At 29.6% G+C, this 17,761-nt stretch overlaps 1 protein-coding gene across 1 annotated transcript in view; it reads left to right on the plus strand.

Moving 5' to 3' along the window:
- LOC129911366 (E3 ubiquitin-protein ligase HECW2) overlaps window positions 1-16,558 on the plus strand; it is a 36,334-nt gene extending 19,776 nt beyond the window's left edge. The window contains exons 5-8 of the mRNA XM_055989137.1: window positions 12,704-12,892; window positions 12,957-13,094; window positions 13,157-13,407; window positions 13,464-16,558. Of these exons, the coding sequence (XP_055845112.1) occupies window positions 12,704-12,892; window positions 12,957-13,094; window positions 13,157-13,407; window positions 13,464-14,149 (1,264 nt within the window). The 3' untranslated portion in view covers window positions 14,150-16,558. The remainder of the gene's footprint in view (window positions 1-12,703; window positions 12,893-12,956; window positions 13,095-13,156; window positions 13,408-13,463) is intronic.
- Window positions 16,559-17,761: the final 1,203 nt, after the last annotated feature.

The raw sequence follows: 17,761 nt of genomic DNA on the forward strand, positions 1-17,761 counted from the left end.
TTTTAACGTAGGATATTTTTTAAATTTAGTATTTTTGAAAATTTTATAAAGAATTTTTCGAAACGTGGTGCGAGTTTCGTTTTTAAAACTTAATGAAGAAATGTGCGAAAGTTCGCTGCAAATTTTTAAAATTACTTTATTAATTTTTCAAGACTCAAACACGTTTCAACTCTCAAAATGTTTTACATTAAATTTTCAAAGACCCAAATTTCGATTTATATCCGCTTTTGAAAGTATATTTATGGAATTGGTGGTTGAATATATGCGTAGGTACTACATTTTTGAAAACTTTAATTAATTCTCCCGAATTTTTGAAAATTTTTTAAAATTTAATAATTTGTAGTGTAGGCTTTATGTTTAAAAAATAAAAATAAATAAAAAATTGACTTAAAGCCTGCAATAAAACTGCACTTATTAATGTACTTTTTCGCATTATATCGAGTTCGATCTCTTTTGTCGAACATAAGACCTGCCCTAATTAGTAATACAAGTATAGGTACTAGGTATAGGATAAACATTAGTAAAAAGTATGATGATTGCTTTTTTTTGTCAAAGTTAAATATCAAAATAAATGGATGTATTCAATTGTAAATAAAACAGAAACAGAACCTAATATTTTGCGGAACTAATAATTTTAGCTTGAACACCTGGTTTATTTGCATAATATTTAGAAGACATAACGCACGTTTTATGTTGATTGATTTCATCAAAAAATCTATTCAAATCAATGTATGAACATTAGAAGTATTTTTTTGTTTGTTTGTTAGAACAACGCCAACGACACAATTAACTAAGATGGTCAAAACAGAATACTATGATGCATGTCGGCTCATGTGTCATGAATAAAAATATTAAAAAATGACGTTTTTTGTGGATTGGTTGAAATTCAAAATCAGCTAATGTTGTACAATTCGCTTTAAAGTTGTGAATCACAATCACATTTATTATAAATTACTGTGTTAGTATTTTTATTTGTTTTTGATCTCCTTCATTTACTGGTAAAACAACTAATGCTTAAGCAATTAATTTGCATTTCTATGAAATAAATTTGTATCTTTCATGGATTTTAACAATTGGTCCAAACCAAATTATTCAGAATCGTTTTCTAGAAAATCGGTAGCAAAAAATGTTAAGCTTTTATAAGCAAATGATTTTTTTTTTGTTGGCTAATAAAGAGTACTTTTTGGATATTTGATCCCTTTACTCTATCAAATATGACGCATTTTAGCCAAATAACTTATTTATTTATTTATTTATTTAAAGCGTTAAGGACTAGCGTTACACATTTATTGTATGGGCCAAAATACTATTTAGTGCCTAAAAAGTTGTCCTTGGACAGTGAATTAAAAAAAAAATATATATGGACATTTTTATCAATATATTTTCATATATTTTAGTTAACATAGAATGGTTATACTTTAATCTATTATAAAATAACATTTGCACCGGTATGTTTGGAATTATATTTCTATATTTATGACAGTTTAAACAGAAAGTGATCAAAACCAAAAAAATGCGTTACTTTACTGCAAATTTCAGTTTTATTTGTAAAATCATATAATTATGCTTTCTGATATTCCTATTTGAGACTATAGGAACAACGTATAAGTCTTCTATGAAGTTAAATCACAGAAAAATTAATTTCAATTAAATATTCTTAATAGTTTAGTACCAAAAATCACCTTTAAAACTTTAAATACTACTGCGTTACCAAGATAAACCACAATGTTACCGTGATTTGTAAACAATTCGATCCAAATTTGGGTTTCAAACTGGTAAAAGTAAATAATGTTAATTTTATAACTCAATATAGTTTTTCTACTAATTTGTACTTTTTCTTCACGAAAAATGAAATTCAAAAAAAGAGACATTTTTTTAGGCACTAGACTATTTTGGGCCATATATATAAAATAAAGAGTGTTGTTGGTACTTTTCAGTGTGCAAACAGAGTTGCCAAATAATTGTTCCCATTTTAGAGATGGTCTGATTTTAAAAATGATAACCCTATTTTTTGTTTTTCAATTTCAGGATCAATTTGTTTTTTCATAATTCAAATCCTCATCTTATTAATTCAGTAACCCAAAACCTTGACTTCAGATTTACCTTCATGTAGAATTTGTCGCCGTCCAATTTTCCAAATAAACACAACAATTTCCAAATTGTAGGTTTTTCTCCAAAGATTTTTAATTTTCGACATTAACTGTCCCAGGTTTTACCAGAATAAACTTTCAAGTTTTAAGTAGATATCTTTCAAACTCTTGCCCTTAAAATAAAACCTTAATCTAACTATTTTTCAGCAGTAAACTTGAATGCATTAGCTAAATATGAACACATAAATTCATTAATATGAAGAAAAATAAATAAAAAGCAAAATAAACTCAAAAATACAACGAACCCAAACCCAAATGTTGTAAAAAAAAAAAAAATTATAATAATCCTCCCGTGTTTACTCAAAGATAAATCGTACATAAATTGAACTTGAAATTAAATGCAACCGCCAAATTTATATTTTTGCGATAATTAAACTCAAATATGTGTATTTAGCTGAAAAATGTGATAATTAATAGAAAAGGAAACAATAAAAAAAAAAAATACAATATGTTTGAGAATATAAAAAGAACCTATCTTACAATATTTGTTAAATTGTCATAATAAAAGAACAATTGGCAATAATTAGTAATATTTTTTTGTGTCAAATGTGTGCTTACGAATGTTTTTAAAAATCATTTACTTAAGCGTATTAACAATTCTTATTGATGATAACGATCTAACGTTTGACTAATATACGAATCCCGGAAGACAATGGGATTCTTTTCAAAAGCTGCTTACATCATATGGGCTGTGTAAGTAATAAAATCTTGTAAGATTTTGTGGTTATAAATTTATTTTAATTTTGATTTGTATACTTCATATAGATAGACACTTCCCTTTTCATAGTAAAAAATGATTGTATTAAACTCTCTTCAAAAAACCGTTATCAATTCTTGGCGCAAAAATTATCGTATTCTCCCTAAATTTTGAGCTCCAAACGGAGTATGCTAATTTATTTGTTGTATAACACAGAATTTTTAAGGAAAAAAACAAAATCGTTAAAGCTTTTTTTTCATATTTTTCCAAAAAAAAAAAATTGGTATGCTATTCAAAAGAATAATTCAAAAAAAAGTTTAAAAAATGGATTTTTCACCAAAAATAGAAGAATATTTTTTGTTTCACTATCCCAAATTGTATTTTCGAAAATTTTAAAAACGTTGCTGTTGAATAGAGCACGAGTAAGTCAGTTATAAATAAAGTGCACGACTGGGTTGCACGAACTTGCTCTTAGCGTTAAAGTTGCTTAAATTTTTAAGACTTTTTGTATAGAAATTTGAAAAAAAAAATAAAATTCGTTTTTTAAAAAAATAAAATAAAATTTGAAATCAAATTGCCCTCCAAAACAAGAATGCAGTTTTGATTGATATATTAAGATTCATTTTTACAAAAAAAAATTTCAAAATCGTTAGAGCCGTTTTTAAAAAAAAAACTAATTTTTTACAAATAATTTTTTGGAAAAAAAGAAAATAAAATTGGGATGCCATTTTGTAGAAATCACTAATCAACATCTAAAAACAAAATTTCAAAAAAAAAATCAATGTCCCACTTTCGAAAATTTGATTTTTCAATAAAAAATTTTCAAATTTTTTTTTTAAATCCAAAAATTATTTGTTTGGAATTTTTATTTTTGTTTTATATTTAAATTATATACATGCTTTTTCACAAAAAATTTCGTTGAAATCGAATAAGCATATTCGGAGATAATCGGATTTGAAAAAAAAAAACGGTTCTATGGCAAGTACCGTTAATAATGATTTTCAAAAAACAAAATTTTTCATTAGAAGATAGACCTCAACTTAAAACTAACATTTGTATTTTTTAAACAAAATCGTTGGAGCCGTTTTTGAGATATTTCAATTTTACTAAAATCGGTATATGACAAGTACCGTTATTTTTGGTCCAAAAAAATTAATTCCAAAAATCCATCTGGAGATTCGCCAAATAACGCTACATACCAAGTTTGACATTAATCGGTCCATCCGTTTAGGCTGTAGCTCCTTATACAGACAGACTGAAAGACAGACAGACGAACTTCCGGGACCCACTTTTTTGGCATTGTCTACCATCGTAATGTCATGGAGTAATGTTATTTCAACTTTTTTTTTTTTACGAATGCATAACTTGATATACATACATATATGTAGTACCTATATCGCAAGTGAAAAAAAAAAAACGATTTTATGAAAAGTAGGTACTGTTAATAACCATTAAACAAATAGTCCTATTTTAAAAGTATGCGACAGTACACAAAAAAAATTTAATATGGCAGTTATTTTGGTTCTAAGATTTTTTAATTTCTCATTTAGGGAATCACTAAAAATTCATAGTTCCGGCCATCGCAATATCATGTCTGATTGTCTCGAAATGGATTATTTTTCCGAATTTTAAAGCCTAGTATGTTGCTGAAGTGAAACGAAAATTTTCATACAAAACCAGCATAACGGAATCTTAAACGAAAATGTTGTTATGCATTTCGTTTCACAGTGGTCAAGATGCGGACCAACGACTTTTCTGTGGTAAAATATGTGTTTTATTTGAGTTTTGAATCATTTGGCTCTCACATTTAATTGGCCCGGTCCTTTTTCTTGCCTCATAAGAATTTTTGGACTTTGCAAACGAAAATTCGTTTCGCTTCAGCAGCATACTAGGCTTAAACAAGTAAAAATGGTAATTAATAAAAGGTCGACGACTTAAAATATATTTTTATAAAATATCGATCGTTTAAAATAGACTTTTCATTACCTCGATTTTGCAATTTCTTTGAACAAATCGAATTATGAATCCGAGAATTAAAAATTTCTACATTTTTTTTATCGATGAAAAAAATGTGGACAAAATTGGTAAAAATTGAAAATATGGTATCTTGCCTTAGTAGTTCAATAGATTGGCAAATCGAACGATTTTAAGCATTAAGGGGGAAAATCCCTCCAGACGACACCTTTTTCACTATTTTTTTTATGAAAAACTGAAAGCACTTATTGAAATTTGGAAAAAGACAAGATATTACTGACATTATCAAGAATTGAAAAAAATTTTTTGAAATGAAAAAATAACAAAATGGCGGCTCTGGAGCCTTTCAAACTTGACGCCTCTAGTTTGCGCCGTGCAATGTACAGGTCCAGGAAATCATCTTAAATCAAAAAGGAAATTTTTTTCCGTTAGATGATATTAGTACGCATTGCATGAACCTAAATTTATTTTTTTTAAATGAAAAATAAAAATTAGAAATCAAAAAAACGAAAAAAAACATGTTTTTTTTACAAAGAAGTAGTTAAAAAAAATATTTACTGTACAAATTTTATTCAACTTTTAGGTTCATGTTGTGGCCAATGATTTAAGGAGTAATTTGCTTCAAATTTCAAGTCGATAGCTTCATTAGTTTTTGAGTTACATTGCACGGCGCAAACTAGAGGCGTCAACTTTGAAAGGCTCCAGAGCCGCCATTTGGTTATTTTTTCATTTCAAAATTTTTTTTTTTTTCAATTTTTGATAATGTCAGTAATATCTTGTCTTTTTCCAAATTTCAATAAGTGCTTTCAGTTTTTCATTAAAAAAAATAGTGAAAAAGGTGTCGTCTGGAGGGATTTCCCCAATTAATAAATAATAAAATGCTTAAACCATTTCCGCAATTTACTAAGTTAAAAATTAGTTAGCTTTTAATCTTAGAAATTTACTAAAATGGCTTTAGCATTTTACAAAATCGTTTAAAAAATCTTGCGCCAAATGCCTTAAGAATTAACAATATAACGATAAATAGCGGACACCAGTGATAGTTTTTATTTCAGAAAGCGGAAAACAAAATTTCTCTTATCTGTATTTATTAAAAAAAAACTAAAAACGGAGTTTGAAAATATTAAGTGCCACAGGAATCTTACTTATGAACCAGCAACTCAAAGTTAAGTTTTCTTAGCTTAAGATTGATAACAAATTGGTTTTGGTGAAGAAACAATTATTATACCTACTTGATAACTAGAATTATGAAGTAGATTTTGAGGACCCGAAACTTTAGAAAAATAAATACATGTATTGTCTTATTTTAATCTTGCCGATAAATTTTATTAACTTTCCCTTACCATTTGCTTTATTTCATTAAACATAATTCTTATCAGCTTTTAAGTTACCCTACTTTACCTCTGATTGTATTCTATTTGACTAACCCCCATTAAGTCAGTTTACGAAATGATTAAAAGTGCACTTCGATAAGATAAAGATTTTTACAATTTCCATTGTCTTCAATAAAAGCCGCTAAAGTGATTAATTTTTGTTTAATATAAACACTTTTGTAATTATTATTCTTAGATCTACATATATAGGGTCTTTGACTCAAGCCTTTAGGTTCGATACTATTAATTTGCATTTGTTTTGAAAGTATATCTGCACAGCATCATATTCAGAATAGCCTTGTTTGATTTATAACGATTAATGTCAAGCAAATCAATCTAATGAATCACTTAAAAGACTAATTACAGAGAGGGTTTCGCATTACCTTGTAAATGTTCACGTACAAAAAAAAAAAATTATTAATGAAAGCAAATTTAAAAATTACAACCTTATGCATAGATTGTAAATACTTAATGAAGTCATAATGTAGGGCGTTTTCCTCCAAGCAAGAGCGGCGCACTTCTTTTGTCTAACAAGGTGATTTTCTACGAGTGTTATGATCAGTTCATGCCGGTTGGTGATTTCATTGAACTTAACTTTGCTGCATTTTTAGTTTTAGCTTAGTTCCTCGAAACTAAAAGCTCATTATTATGTTTATTTAAGATTTAAGGTAAATTTAACGTCAACGAATTTAATGTTATAAGACAATCAAGGTTCATAAATTTTCTTAAAAAAATAATGCAACTATAAACCCACAATATATAAACATTAATTGAATGTTAGTCATAATGGTTTTGATTTTGACTTTTAATTGACAGGCTTCATCATTTATTTAATGAATAAATCAAAACATTTATAAAAGGGAAACGAAATACAAACAATTATTTATAATATAAAGTATGATTTTAAGCTTTTCGTGGTAGGCCCTGAAAGCAATCTTGTGCTTAAAAAAAGAAAGAAAAGAAGCATTCAAAAATTGCATGCGAATGAATGACATTTATGAAACTACCAAACAAATTATTTTAATGGACAGTGTTTACATTGGCCTGTCAAAAAGAGTCCAAAAATTTTGAATAGGTTAAAAATTTCTAGCCTCTTATGACTATAGGTATGTTTGTGTTCTTTTTGTACAAAAATATAAAATCTGTCAAATTTTAAGGAACAGTGATGAAATCCTCAAAGAGAAAGAAAAATTGTTCAAAAGCACCTCAACGCTTTTTGGTCAAAATTCTTTCCTACTTTTTCAGTGTCAAAAAAAGTAAACAAAACACGGCTGTTCTGATTTCCGTTTGAATTCTGTTTTCTCCCGTTTTCAAATCATAGCTGTTCCGAATTCCGTATTCTAACACATTTTGCGAATTCATAGGTATTTCGAAAAACGAACGGACCTACAATCCGACGATTTTTTGACGTAATTTCAATCCGTACGGATTCAATTTTCGTTTCCGTTTTCAAATTCAAACAAATATTAGAACAGCCGTGAAAAAAAAATATCAAAACATTTAATTTTTTTTTTTGCAAACACTGTTTTTATTATTTTTTTCTTCAAACATTTATAATAAAGACCAAATAAAGAAAAATAGAGGAAGCACTACTCTTTGACAATTTTCGATTTTTTGTCCGAAGAAATTTTTGGGGCAGAAATTCGCAAGAAGGGAAAATTTTGTGAAAAACCATCTTTTTTGTGAAAAACTACGCAATTTTGGAGTACCCAAACAGAAATTGGGTTAAAAAAGATGAAAAAATTAGAAATATGTATTTCAGACCTTATATCATTCACTGACCATACTCATGACTAAACTACCACCTCCAAAGGAACGGGAGTTTTATTTGCGAAAGAATGAGCAAGTTCATTAGTATAAAAGTGGCATAAAAAGTCCATTAACTTGCATTTCCCCTCTAAATCAATAAATTGTAAAAAAAAAATAACTAAAAATTATCCCATTAATAACACCCTGTATAATATAAGTATAATTATAACACTTGAGCTCGTTCATCATTGATGACACGAGTCAAATATTAGTTAGAATATATTGTTATCCCATACATCGATTAAATTACTGGACATTTCGAATGTTAAGCAACCAAATAGTACATTTCAATGAATGGATATTAAATAGTTGATGAAAAAACGTCAATTATTATAATTATTACTTTTCAATGTTGTCAAATAGTGTGACAATAAAAGGCTTCGAATATTGTCTTTTTTTTGTTCTATTAAAGATCATTTACAGGTTTTAGAGAAAAATAATAATAAGGTTATTGGGGGTCAAAATTTAAATTAAACTTTAAAGTAGTGACACGATCTATCGTTCGATGATTTTTTCAGTGACGATTTTTGTTGTTATCCTTGAAAACTCTTTTCTTTTTCTTCCAAAAAACAAAAATAACAAATCGTTTAGTGTAAACGCCTTAATGCTACGAAAAAAGTTAACTCGAGTTAACTCCTTGGCAGTTGTTATTCATTGCATGATTAACTAATCATTGATCTATATATTTGTTATATTGTGGTATTTGTGATACTTGAACGATCTCGCACTGAATAACAGGGCCTTAATGAGTATTATGACAGAATCTTTTATCATTATCATCTCTAACCATTTTTATTTCAGTATAATGGTGAGTCATGAATGTGGACAATATTTAATAATTAACTATTAAGTTAAATAATAAATTTTGTTTATAATATTCGCATAATATGAGTTTCATTTGTTCCACTAGGTGAGAAAATTAAAGAAGAATTTAAATACAAAAAACGAAAACAAAAAAACATTCACTGCACCATTAAATAGAGCTCAGACATTCAACACACGAGTCAAATGTTGAAAGAATTTAATTTGCAAACGATTATTACACTTGAATGATATCTATTTAAATTTAGATAATTATGTGTAACAATAAGTCGTCGTTCATTCACCTAATCAATTTTATTTCCTAAAAAAAAAAAAAAAAAAAACGCGGTAGGTGTTCACGAAAATTGGGCAATTTTTTAGTAGTTGTTAATTATAACAAATAAATAATTTAAAATTTCTGACAGAAATTAAATACAAAAAAAACGGATGAAACATACATTGGGCACGTTCAGGAAATATTAGGGGCTAGATATTTAGGCAACGTCATTTTCTGAACGAAAATAAAGGTAAATTGACTAAATTTGTTTGGATGTCAAATATCGAAACTTACCTAAGATTTTTACAGATCGCATGGGGCAGACACCAAATTTCACTATTCTTTAATAAATAAATAATATAAATTATAACCGATAAAGCACTTTTTACTCGTTTTTCAAATAAATAGATTTAATTTTGCTAACGTAATTCATTAATTAAAAACAATCATCTGTCATGTTGACAAAAAAAACTTTCCTAAATGTTTAGGTAAAATTTTCTTGCCTAACTTTCCAGTCAGCTTTCCAATAAAATTACCTAAATTGGAAGGATTTTTTTTGACAGTTGACCAATCAGAGAGCGAGAAACTACCTAAATATTTAGGCCCTAACGTTTCTGAACCTGCCCATTCCCTCATGTCGTTTGTTTTTTTTTCTTCATGTAACTTAATAAGTTATAAAATTTAATTTTTTCACTTCTTTAAAAAAAAACACCCTTTCGGTGTGGAGATTAATGTCGAATTCCAATCAACCAAAAATTCGATCTGCAGTCGACTTTGCAGTCGCTACTTTTTCCTTAAATTCCAATGAAAAAAAAATTCGCTACTTTTTCCCGAAGAATCGATCCTTTTTAAATCTCTTTTTTTCAGACGGATTTAGACAGATTTTCAAACCAAATTTTGTAAAGAAATGAAGAACCAGAGTCAATTTTTGTTTATAGGTCGTTTCAAATCAAAAGTCCTGACTCAGAGTTTATTTTCTCCATTCCAATAAAATTGAGAACAAATAAACAAAAAACTCAATTTTATTGGCTCATTGCGACAAATCAACTCGAAAATAACAAATCATGCTTGTTTGAATGAAAGAAATGCTAGAGAAAAAAATAAGCAAATGAAAAATCTGAATTTGTTTATTTATGATTTCTATGGTGACGACTCCAAAATAATTGAAAAATAAAAATAAGATATTTACTGCCCAATTATACAAATAAAATGATGTGAATAGAATTTTAAGTTATTCACCTAGTCCTATAATAATATCTTCGGCAAAGTTATCCCAACTGCCTTCAAATGATAAATAATTAAGTAATTGTATGTTTTTTTGTATTGTCCGCGGATATGGAGTGATGCAAGCCCGGGAGACTTGCCTCTGCTTTCTTAGGCTAACCCAGTGAACCTCACAGACGGATAAATTAATTAAAATAGGGATATCAAAAACTGTTCTTCATTATTTTATCGTAATTTTAGAAAAAGTTCAGCTGTCTCATAAATGCTTCCTTCCAGTAAGCGAATGAGTTTTTTTATTTTTGCCCAATTTTCCATGGGACTTTTGATTTGAAACGACCTATATTTGTGAAATATAAATCATTTTTAGGAAACAAAATAAACTTATTTTACGTTGTTTTGTTCTTACTTCGAGTTGTGTATATTCTTTTGTTTTTCAACGGTCACTTGGAAATTGCTACCTATCGGAGGCTTTTATTAGATTCTTCCCATACTCACTTTAAATACGGTTCATGAACTTTTGAACCTGAAAACGTAAATCGAAAATATTTTCACCCTTCTACCTTAAATCCGATTCAGGTTCTGTGAAGAAAATGAAAACAAATGTCTAAATAATTGATGTAAAGTTTGTTTTCACGTGGACATTTCGAAATGAATATGAAAATTTGATAGTAATTGGTTCGGTAATATGGTTTGAGTCGATACTAGATCATTTGAATTAATTTATTCACAGAACGAGAATCGCTTTTTTAGACCAAATGAATCGAAAAAGTGAAAGCAATGCGTGAAAACGAAAGTGAAAGTTTTTTTTGTGATTAATTTATTCACAGAACCAGAATAGGTCCTCTGCTATAGAGGGTGAAACTCTGCGCCGATATCAATCATACAAATTCATGAATATATTTTTTTTTAAATAGGGCATAAATCCCAAATATTGAAGGATTAAATAATTTACAAAATGTTTATGATTGACTTTATTTTATAGGGAAATATTTATGGACTCAGTCCTGCTAAGTGCTCTCAAAAACTTCTAATTTCAGTATTGGAAGTATTTCCTTAAATCGACAGCCAAAGAAACTAAACTCCTGCTCAAAATTAACGCACACATTTTTCGTCTGAAGTTAAACCCCTGCATCTTATTTTAAAAGGCTTTAAAATTCTTTGGTGCATTTTTTTGTGTGTTTGTTATTGTTTAGCAAGTCGAAAAAATGCTAAACTGCAACAGTATTATCAACCGAAAAAAAGATAAACCAAATTTAACAATTCAAGGTCTGAAAACTGATTATAAAATAATTTTTATTTTTAAGAAGAAAAATTTTTTAAAAATGGAAGCGGGTGACGGTTCTTTCCCATAATTGTATGCAATACTTGGTATAGTCTCCTCTAGCGCATATGACAACCTGGAGTCGTTTGTCCATTCCACTAATTAACTTTTGAAGGTTTTGTTTTAACACTTCTTTCACTGAAGTTTTCAGTTAATCAAGACTGCTTGGAGGTGGATTTCGGTCGCGAATGCATCTTTTCAATATTTCCTACACATGTTCTATTGAATTCAAATCCAGATTTCTGTGTGGTTAATCCGAAGCTAGAATATTAAAATCTTGAAGATATTCTCAAACTAATCTAGCATGCATTATCGTGCATCAGACTAAACTGTGGACCAAATCTAGGGGTGATTGGAACCAGATGCTGTTCGAGGGCATCAGTCAAGTATTTTTGGGTACTTAACTTAGGTCTAGAAAGGCTCGCTAACTCCGTAGGTGTTGTAAAGCAGATTTAACTCCATGAAATTTTATGACTCTTCTTTAAAAGGCTCGCGGGTTAACAGACAGACTTCAGCAAATCTCTCCCCAAATCTTCCCGCCAAACATATTATTCCATACCTTTAATTTAAGATCACTATTGTCTCATTTGAGAAAATAACCATGATGCTGTGGCATAAAGTAATAGCAGGACTTTACTTTAAAATAAATAGGATGTGCGTTAGATTTGAGCAGGAGTGTAGTTCGCTGAGAACAAACTTTGCAACTTTTGTTTTTGTGGATTTAAAACTAGAATTCTAAAAGTTTCTGTTCTCAAATTCACAAAACTTAAGCTGCATGATATGTCTTTTCCCTCTTGGATAGGAAACCCGCTGCAAGCAGTTTGTTATTAAAGTGCCTCATTTGTATCACATCTTGAAATTCATCTGATTTAATGAATATTTAGTGGTACTTAAGACCCAACATTTTTTTTGTTCTTATGCCTCGATGGGAGGGATATAAGTTCCAAATTCAATTTGGGACTAATGTGCATTAATTGATTGGGCCTTCCTCCTCACCCTTAAAAACCCACAATTTAGTATTTGGTTTTGTTAAGAACAATCGTGAATATAATAAAATCTTTATTTCTTTTCTTTCAGTCTGTTCGAACAGGAAATTATGAGCTATGTTCCGATTGAAGAACGCAGCCCTCAAGGTTCACCAAATCTAAATTCCCGAATGCCACAGCGTGGTCCACCACCATTTCGACGTGATTTCGAAGCCAAACTACGTGGATTTTATAGAAAACTAGAATCAAAAGGTTACGGTCAAGGACCTCACAAGCTTAAGTAAGTCAACATTAATCTATTCTTCCTATCAACATATCAAAAAATGTTCTTATATCCATTTTAGACTTCACATTCGTCGAACTCATTTACTAGAAGACGCTTTTCGTCGAATAATGTCGGCAAATAAAAAAGATCTTCAAAGAGGACGTTTGGCTGTCCTCTGGGATACTGAAGAAGGTTTAGATTATGGTGGTCCTTCAAGGTGATAAATAAAAATGATTTTAAATTTAATTAATTTATTGTAATAATTATTTGGTTTTATAGGGAATTCTTCTTCCTTCTTTCACGAGAACTGTTCAATCCATATTATGGACTGTTTGAATATTCGGCAAATGATACTTACACCGTCCAAGTGTCTCCTCTGTCGGCTTTCGTTGATAATTGTCACGATTGGTTTCGATTTAGTGGACGTGTCCTGGGTCTGGCTTTAGTTCATCAGTATCTTTTGGATGCCTTTTTTACTCGACCTTTTTACAAGGCACTCTTAAGACTTCCAGTGGCATTAAGTGATTTAGGTAAGATAGTCTTTTGTGTTTAAGCCAAACTGAGTATAATAATTTTATTATTCTAGAATCTCTTGACAACGAATTCCATCAATCTCTACAATGGATCCGTGATAACGATATTGGCAATGGCAACGATCTTGGTCTAACTTTCTGTGTCACCGAAGAGCTTCTGGGTCGCGTTGTCGACCGTGAACTCAAACCAGGTGGCAAGAATATGATCATAAATGAGAAAAACAAAAAAGAATACTTGGAACGAATGATTAAATGGCGACTGGAACGAGGTGTCCAGGAACAAACTGAATCTCTAGTTCGAGGATTCTATGAAGTAGTCGACTCTCGTCTGGTATCAGTATTCGATGCTCGCGAACTAGAACTAGTCATAGCTGGAACAGCAGAAATAGACATCAACGATTGGCGTTTGAATACCGAATACCGCAGTGGCTATCATGACAATCATCAAGTGATTATATGGTTCTGGCAGGTAATTGAGAAATTTACCAACGAACAACGTTTACGTTTGCTTCAATTTGTCACCGGTACATCAAGTATTCCCTATGAAGGATTCTCAGCATTACGTGGATCGACGGGTCCTCGGCGGTTTTGTATCGAAAAATGGGGTAAGCCGAATGCTCTGCCAAGAGCACATACTTGTTTCAATCGTTTAGATTTGCCTCCCTATCCGACGCCAGAGATTCTCTATGAGAAACTGTTGCTGGCTGTAGAGGAAACAAATACTTTTGGAATTGAATAAGCTAACACTGCAAGAATGCGAATTGAAATTTTTGTCTTGTAAGTTGTAACTTTTGGCCAGTTTTTTTTTTTTTTTTTAATTTTTAGAAAAAAAAAAAGAAAAATGTAGTCAAAGAATTGAAGAATGTAAAATTGAGAAGAATTAGTTGTTCTTCTCATGAAAACAAAAAAAAAAAAAGATAATTCTGAATATTTCAGAGCCTATGGTAGATTAGAGAACTATTTGGAAGAGGGTTCAATTTTGTTTGCTGTATACTTTGATTTCAAACTTAAGAAAAAAAAAAAATAATTTATTTACTTTGGAAGTCTTGTTAGGAAAAACATCCACGTGTGGAGGTGAATTGGTAGAAAATTTAAAGAGCTCTTATTTTGTTTTCTTATCAATTTATTCTCTTTTAAGTCTAATGAATTTTTTGATTGTTCAAAAAGTTTATTAATACCATGAAAAAATTGTTTTATCAAGTTCTCAAAATAGGCAGAGATTATAGAGTTCGCCAGTTCATCGTCGGTCGTTGAATTTTTCTTCTTCGAAGTTTGTTTTTCAGTTTGGGGAATAAAATATAATTAGAAGGGCTAAATCTGGGTTTTGTTACCAAAAATTTGAGTTTTAAATTTTAAACAACTTTGGGAGTAAATAAGGAAAGTTGGTGATAAAGGTACCAAGCACACACTTCTGTAAGGCAGTCTCACAATATTTGATGAAGTTTAAGCATTCTTATTGATGTATTGTGTTTGATTTATTAAGAAGTGCCCGTGGTATTGCGATTTACATCAAGTCCAAGATATTGTTTGATAGGTCCAATACTTTTAGGCTCAAACTTAAGCTCCAATTACTTCAATAAGTGTCATATCTTAACTTGACACTAACAGGTCATCCATATAAATCAAGGCGAAAATCCAAGTATGTAGGTATTCCCAGTCTTTTTTGTGTATAAACATTGGTCAATTTGACTTCTTTTGACATAAATGCTTTTAATTAATTTACAAACTTAATTACGAAGCCTGGACGTTTTCACATATAGACTTTTACCTTTAGATCACTTTTGAGGAAAGCTGTTTTAGATTCGTGTTTGTTTCCTGCTTTTGCTTTAAGACATAAACCTCGTTAACATATCTCGAGGGTGTTTTACCTTTTGTTGATCTGCTTCCTTTCTCAACAAGTAAGTCTTCACGCTGAAACTGATTAACGGCCTTTTCATTGAGCCCAAGGAACTGAGATTCAGAAGTAAGAAAATATTTTAGATTATCCTGTTCAGTATTAATCGTTTCTTCTTTAGCTTTGTCTTTTACTTCAGGTCGTCTACCTAAGATCACCTCAACCAATAAATCATTACTATGCATCTCTTGTATATTATTTTGTTGCACCATTGGAAATTGCGAATTCTTTTGACCTCAGGAAGCGAACATAACTAATAATTATCGGGTTATTTTAAGTTCTGGAATTACAGTCATATCACCTAGACGCTCATATGTTGTGACGCAAAAATAATAACGATTTTATATTTTCATTTTAAAGAACTTTATTGAATGGATTTTGACTTAAGACTAAACATTACATTTTTAAAAAGAGAGATCTTTGTCTTGGATGCAGAATTGTTATCTGCCATCGAGATGCCATGCATAAACAAAAGCCACACAGGGTATTAAATTCAGATTAATTTAATGTGAGGCAATTTGGTTTTTTCTGTTCTAAAATATAAAAATTTTCTTTTGATGTCCCATAATGGTAAATTAATCATCTCATAAACTTCTGATTGGAACTGATAAAATTATAACAAATCTATCCTTTTTTAAATAGGCAGTTGGATTTATTTCCTTTATTATATGACTATATTATTCTAAACTTGGTGTAAATAGTATTTCGTTTTCTTTCTCACTTTCTATCAATAATTGTATGAAATGTTTCGGTTCGATTATAATCGGGTGAATAACATTATCCTGTAGGAACAGAATTGCTTCCGTTATTTGATTGATTGTCATTTCATTGTGACTTTTTAGGAAATAAATTCTAAGCTTAAACTCTGTATAATATTCTTTTAATGCAAAATACTTCATATCTTTATTAATTTTGTTCGAAATTTCCTCTAATGTTTTAGTTAGAGTGTTTGTTAAATTTCCCAATTCATAATATGCACTTTTTAAAACCACATTCTGTTTTTTTTTTTTAACCCATCTAAAACTTTTATTTCTTCTTGCTGACTCTTATGTATATATTCACAGTTTTCTTTGTTTATTATAATAGCATCTTCGTATTGTTTAGCGTCTTCGCTATCTAAAGTTCCGAATAGAACTTTAAGACCTGACCCTACTATGTTTAATAGACCTCTTTTATACCTTTCATGACTTGTATCTACCCCAAGTAGATGGTAAATATTGTTAAAATCTTTTCTTAAGCTTGTTATCTGTATTTTAGTTTCAATAAAACAGTTATCATTTACATTTGCCACAAAGTTAGTTATTACATCTATTTGATCTGCTACATCACGAAGGTTAATATTGTTTACTATAGAGATTTTTCCACTTTGTTGTCTCAATTCTCCGATATTTTTGAAGTAAATGCCATTTGAGGGAAAGTTTTCCCATATATTACTGAATACGAGATTTAAAATGAATAAAAATATTATTAATTTCATTTTTCTTTTTATGAAATGCGTTCTTAACTTTAAAGAAAATGATGACTTGATGTGAACACAATCAATGATCCACCAGTCCACCAGTTGCTTCAGATTTGGCTTCAATTGTATTGTAGGTTCTGCTGTTGTGTATTTTGTTGTTAGGGGTTTATTTAAAAAAAAGTTTTTTTGTTTTTAGGTATTAAAGAGCGGATCTTCCTTGTCAATATTTTTAATATAAAACTCGCGTCGTTTTTTTTCACATACTCGTAGTCGTATTACTGTGTTATGAATTTCGGCTAGATTTTTATGTATATTTTTTTTCACTATGTATTTTTTATGAAAAAAAAACTTTATGCAGCTTTGCACTGTTTTTTTTTTTTTTTTTGTTTTGGGTAGTGTAATTATTTATCCTCGAATTTAAGTGATGCTTTCAGAGAAATTTAGAACGCATCTCGGATAATTTATTTTACCGCTGCCACCAATTTGTTATTACGCAAAAATAATAACGATTTTATATTTTAATTTTAAAGAACTTTATTGGAGTTTGACTTAAGACTAAACATTACATTTTTAAAAAGACAGATCCTTGTCTTGGATGCAGAATTGTTATCTGCCATCGAGATGCCATGCATCAACACAACCCACACAAGGTATTTAATTCAGAGGAATTTAATGTGAGGCAATTTGGTTGCCACTTTAAAAGTAAAAAACAAATCGTAAGCATCAATGCTTGTAGTATTTAATTACGATACCAAGAATATTTATGCTGATGCTGAGTAGTAATAAAAATCTTTGTGTATACGAAGAAATGGTTACAAATATTTAACTGACCATTATGAATTGGATAGTAAAAAAATTGAATGTATGAATTATAGATTCTATGGTATGGTTATGCATAACACATATTCCTCCATGAAGTTTGTGTAACTTTCTGTCAGGTCTGCATTTTTCTCTAGTTTTCTTTTTAAAGAATAAAAACGCTTTTTTGCAATTTCTTT

This window comes from Episyrphus balteatus, chromosome 2, assembly GCF_945859705.1.
Source record: "Episyrphus balteatus chromosome 2, idEpiBalt1.1, whole genome shotgun sequence".
NCBI classification, from domain to species: Eukaryota; Metazoa; Arthropoda; class Insecta; order Diptera; family Syrphidae; genus Episyrphus; species Episyrphus balteatus.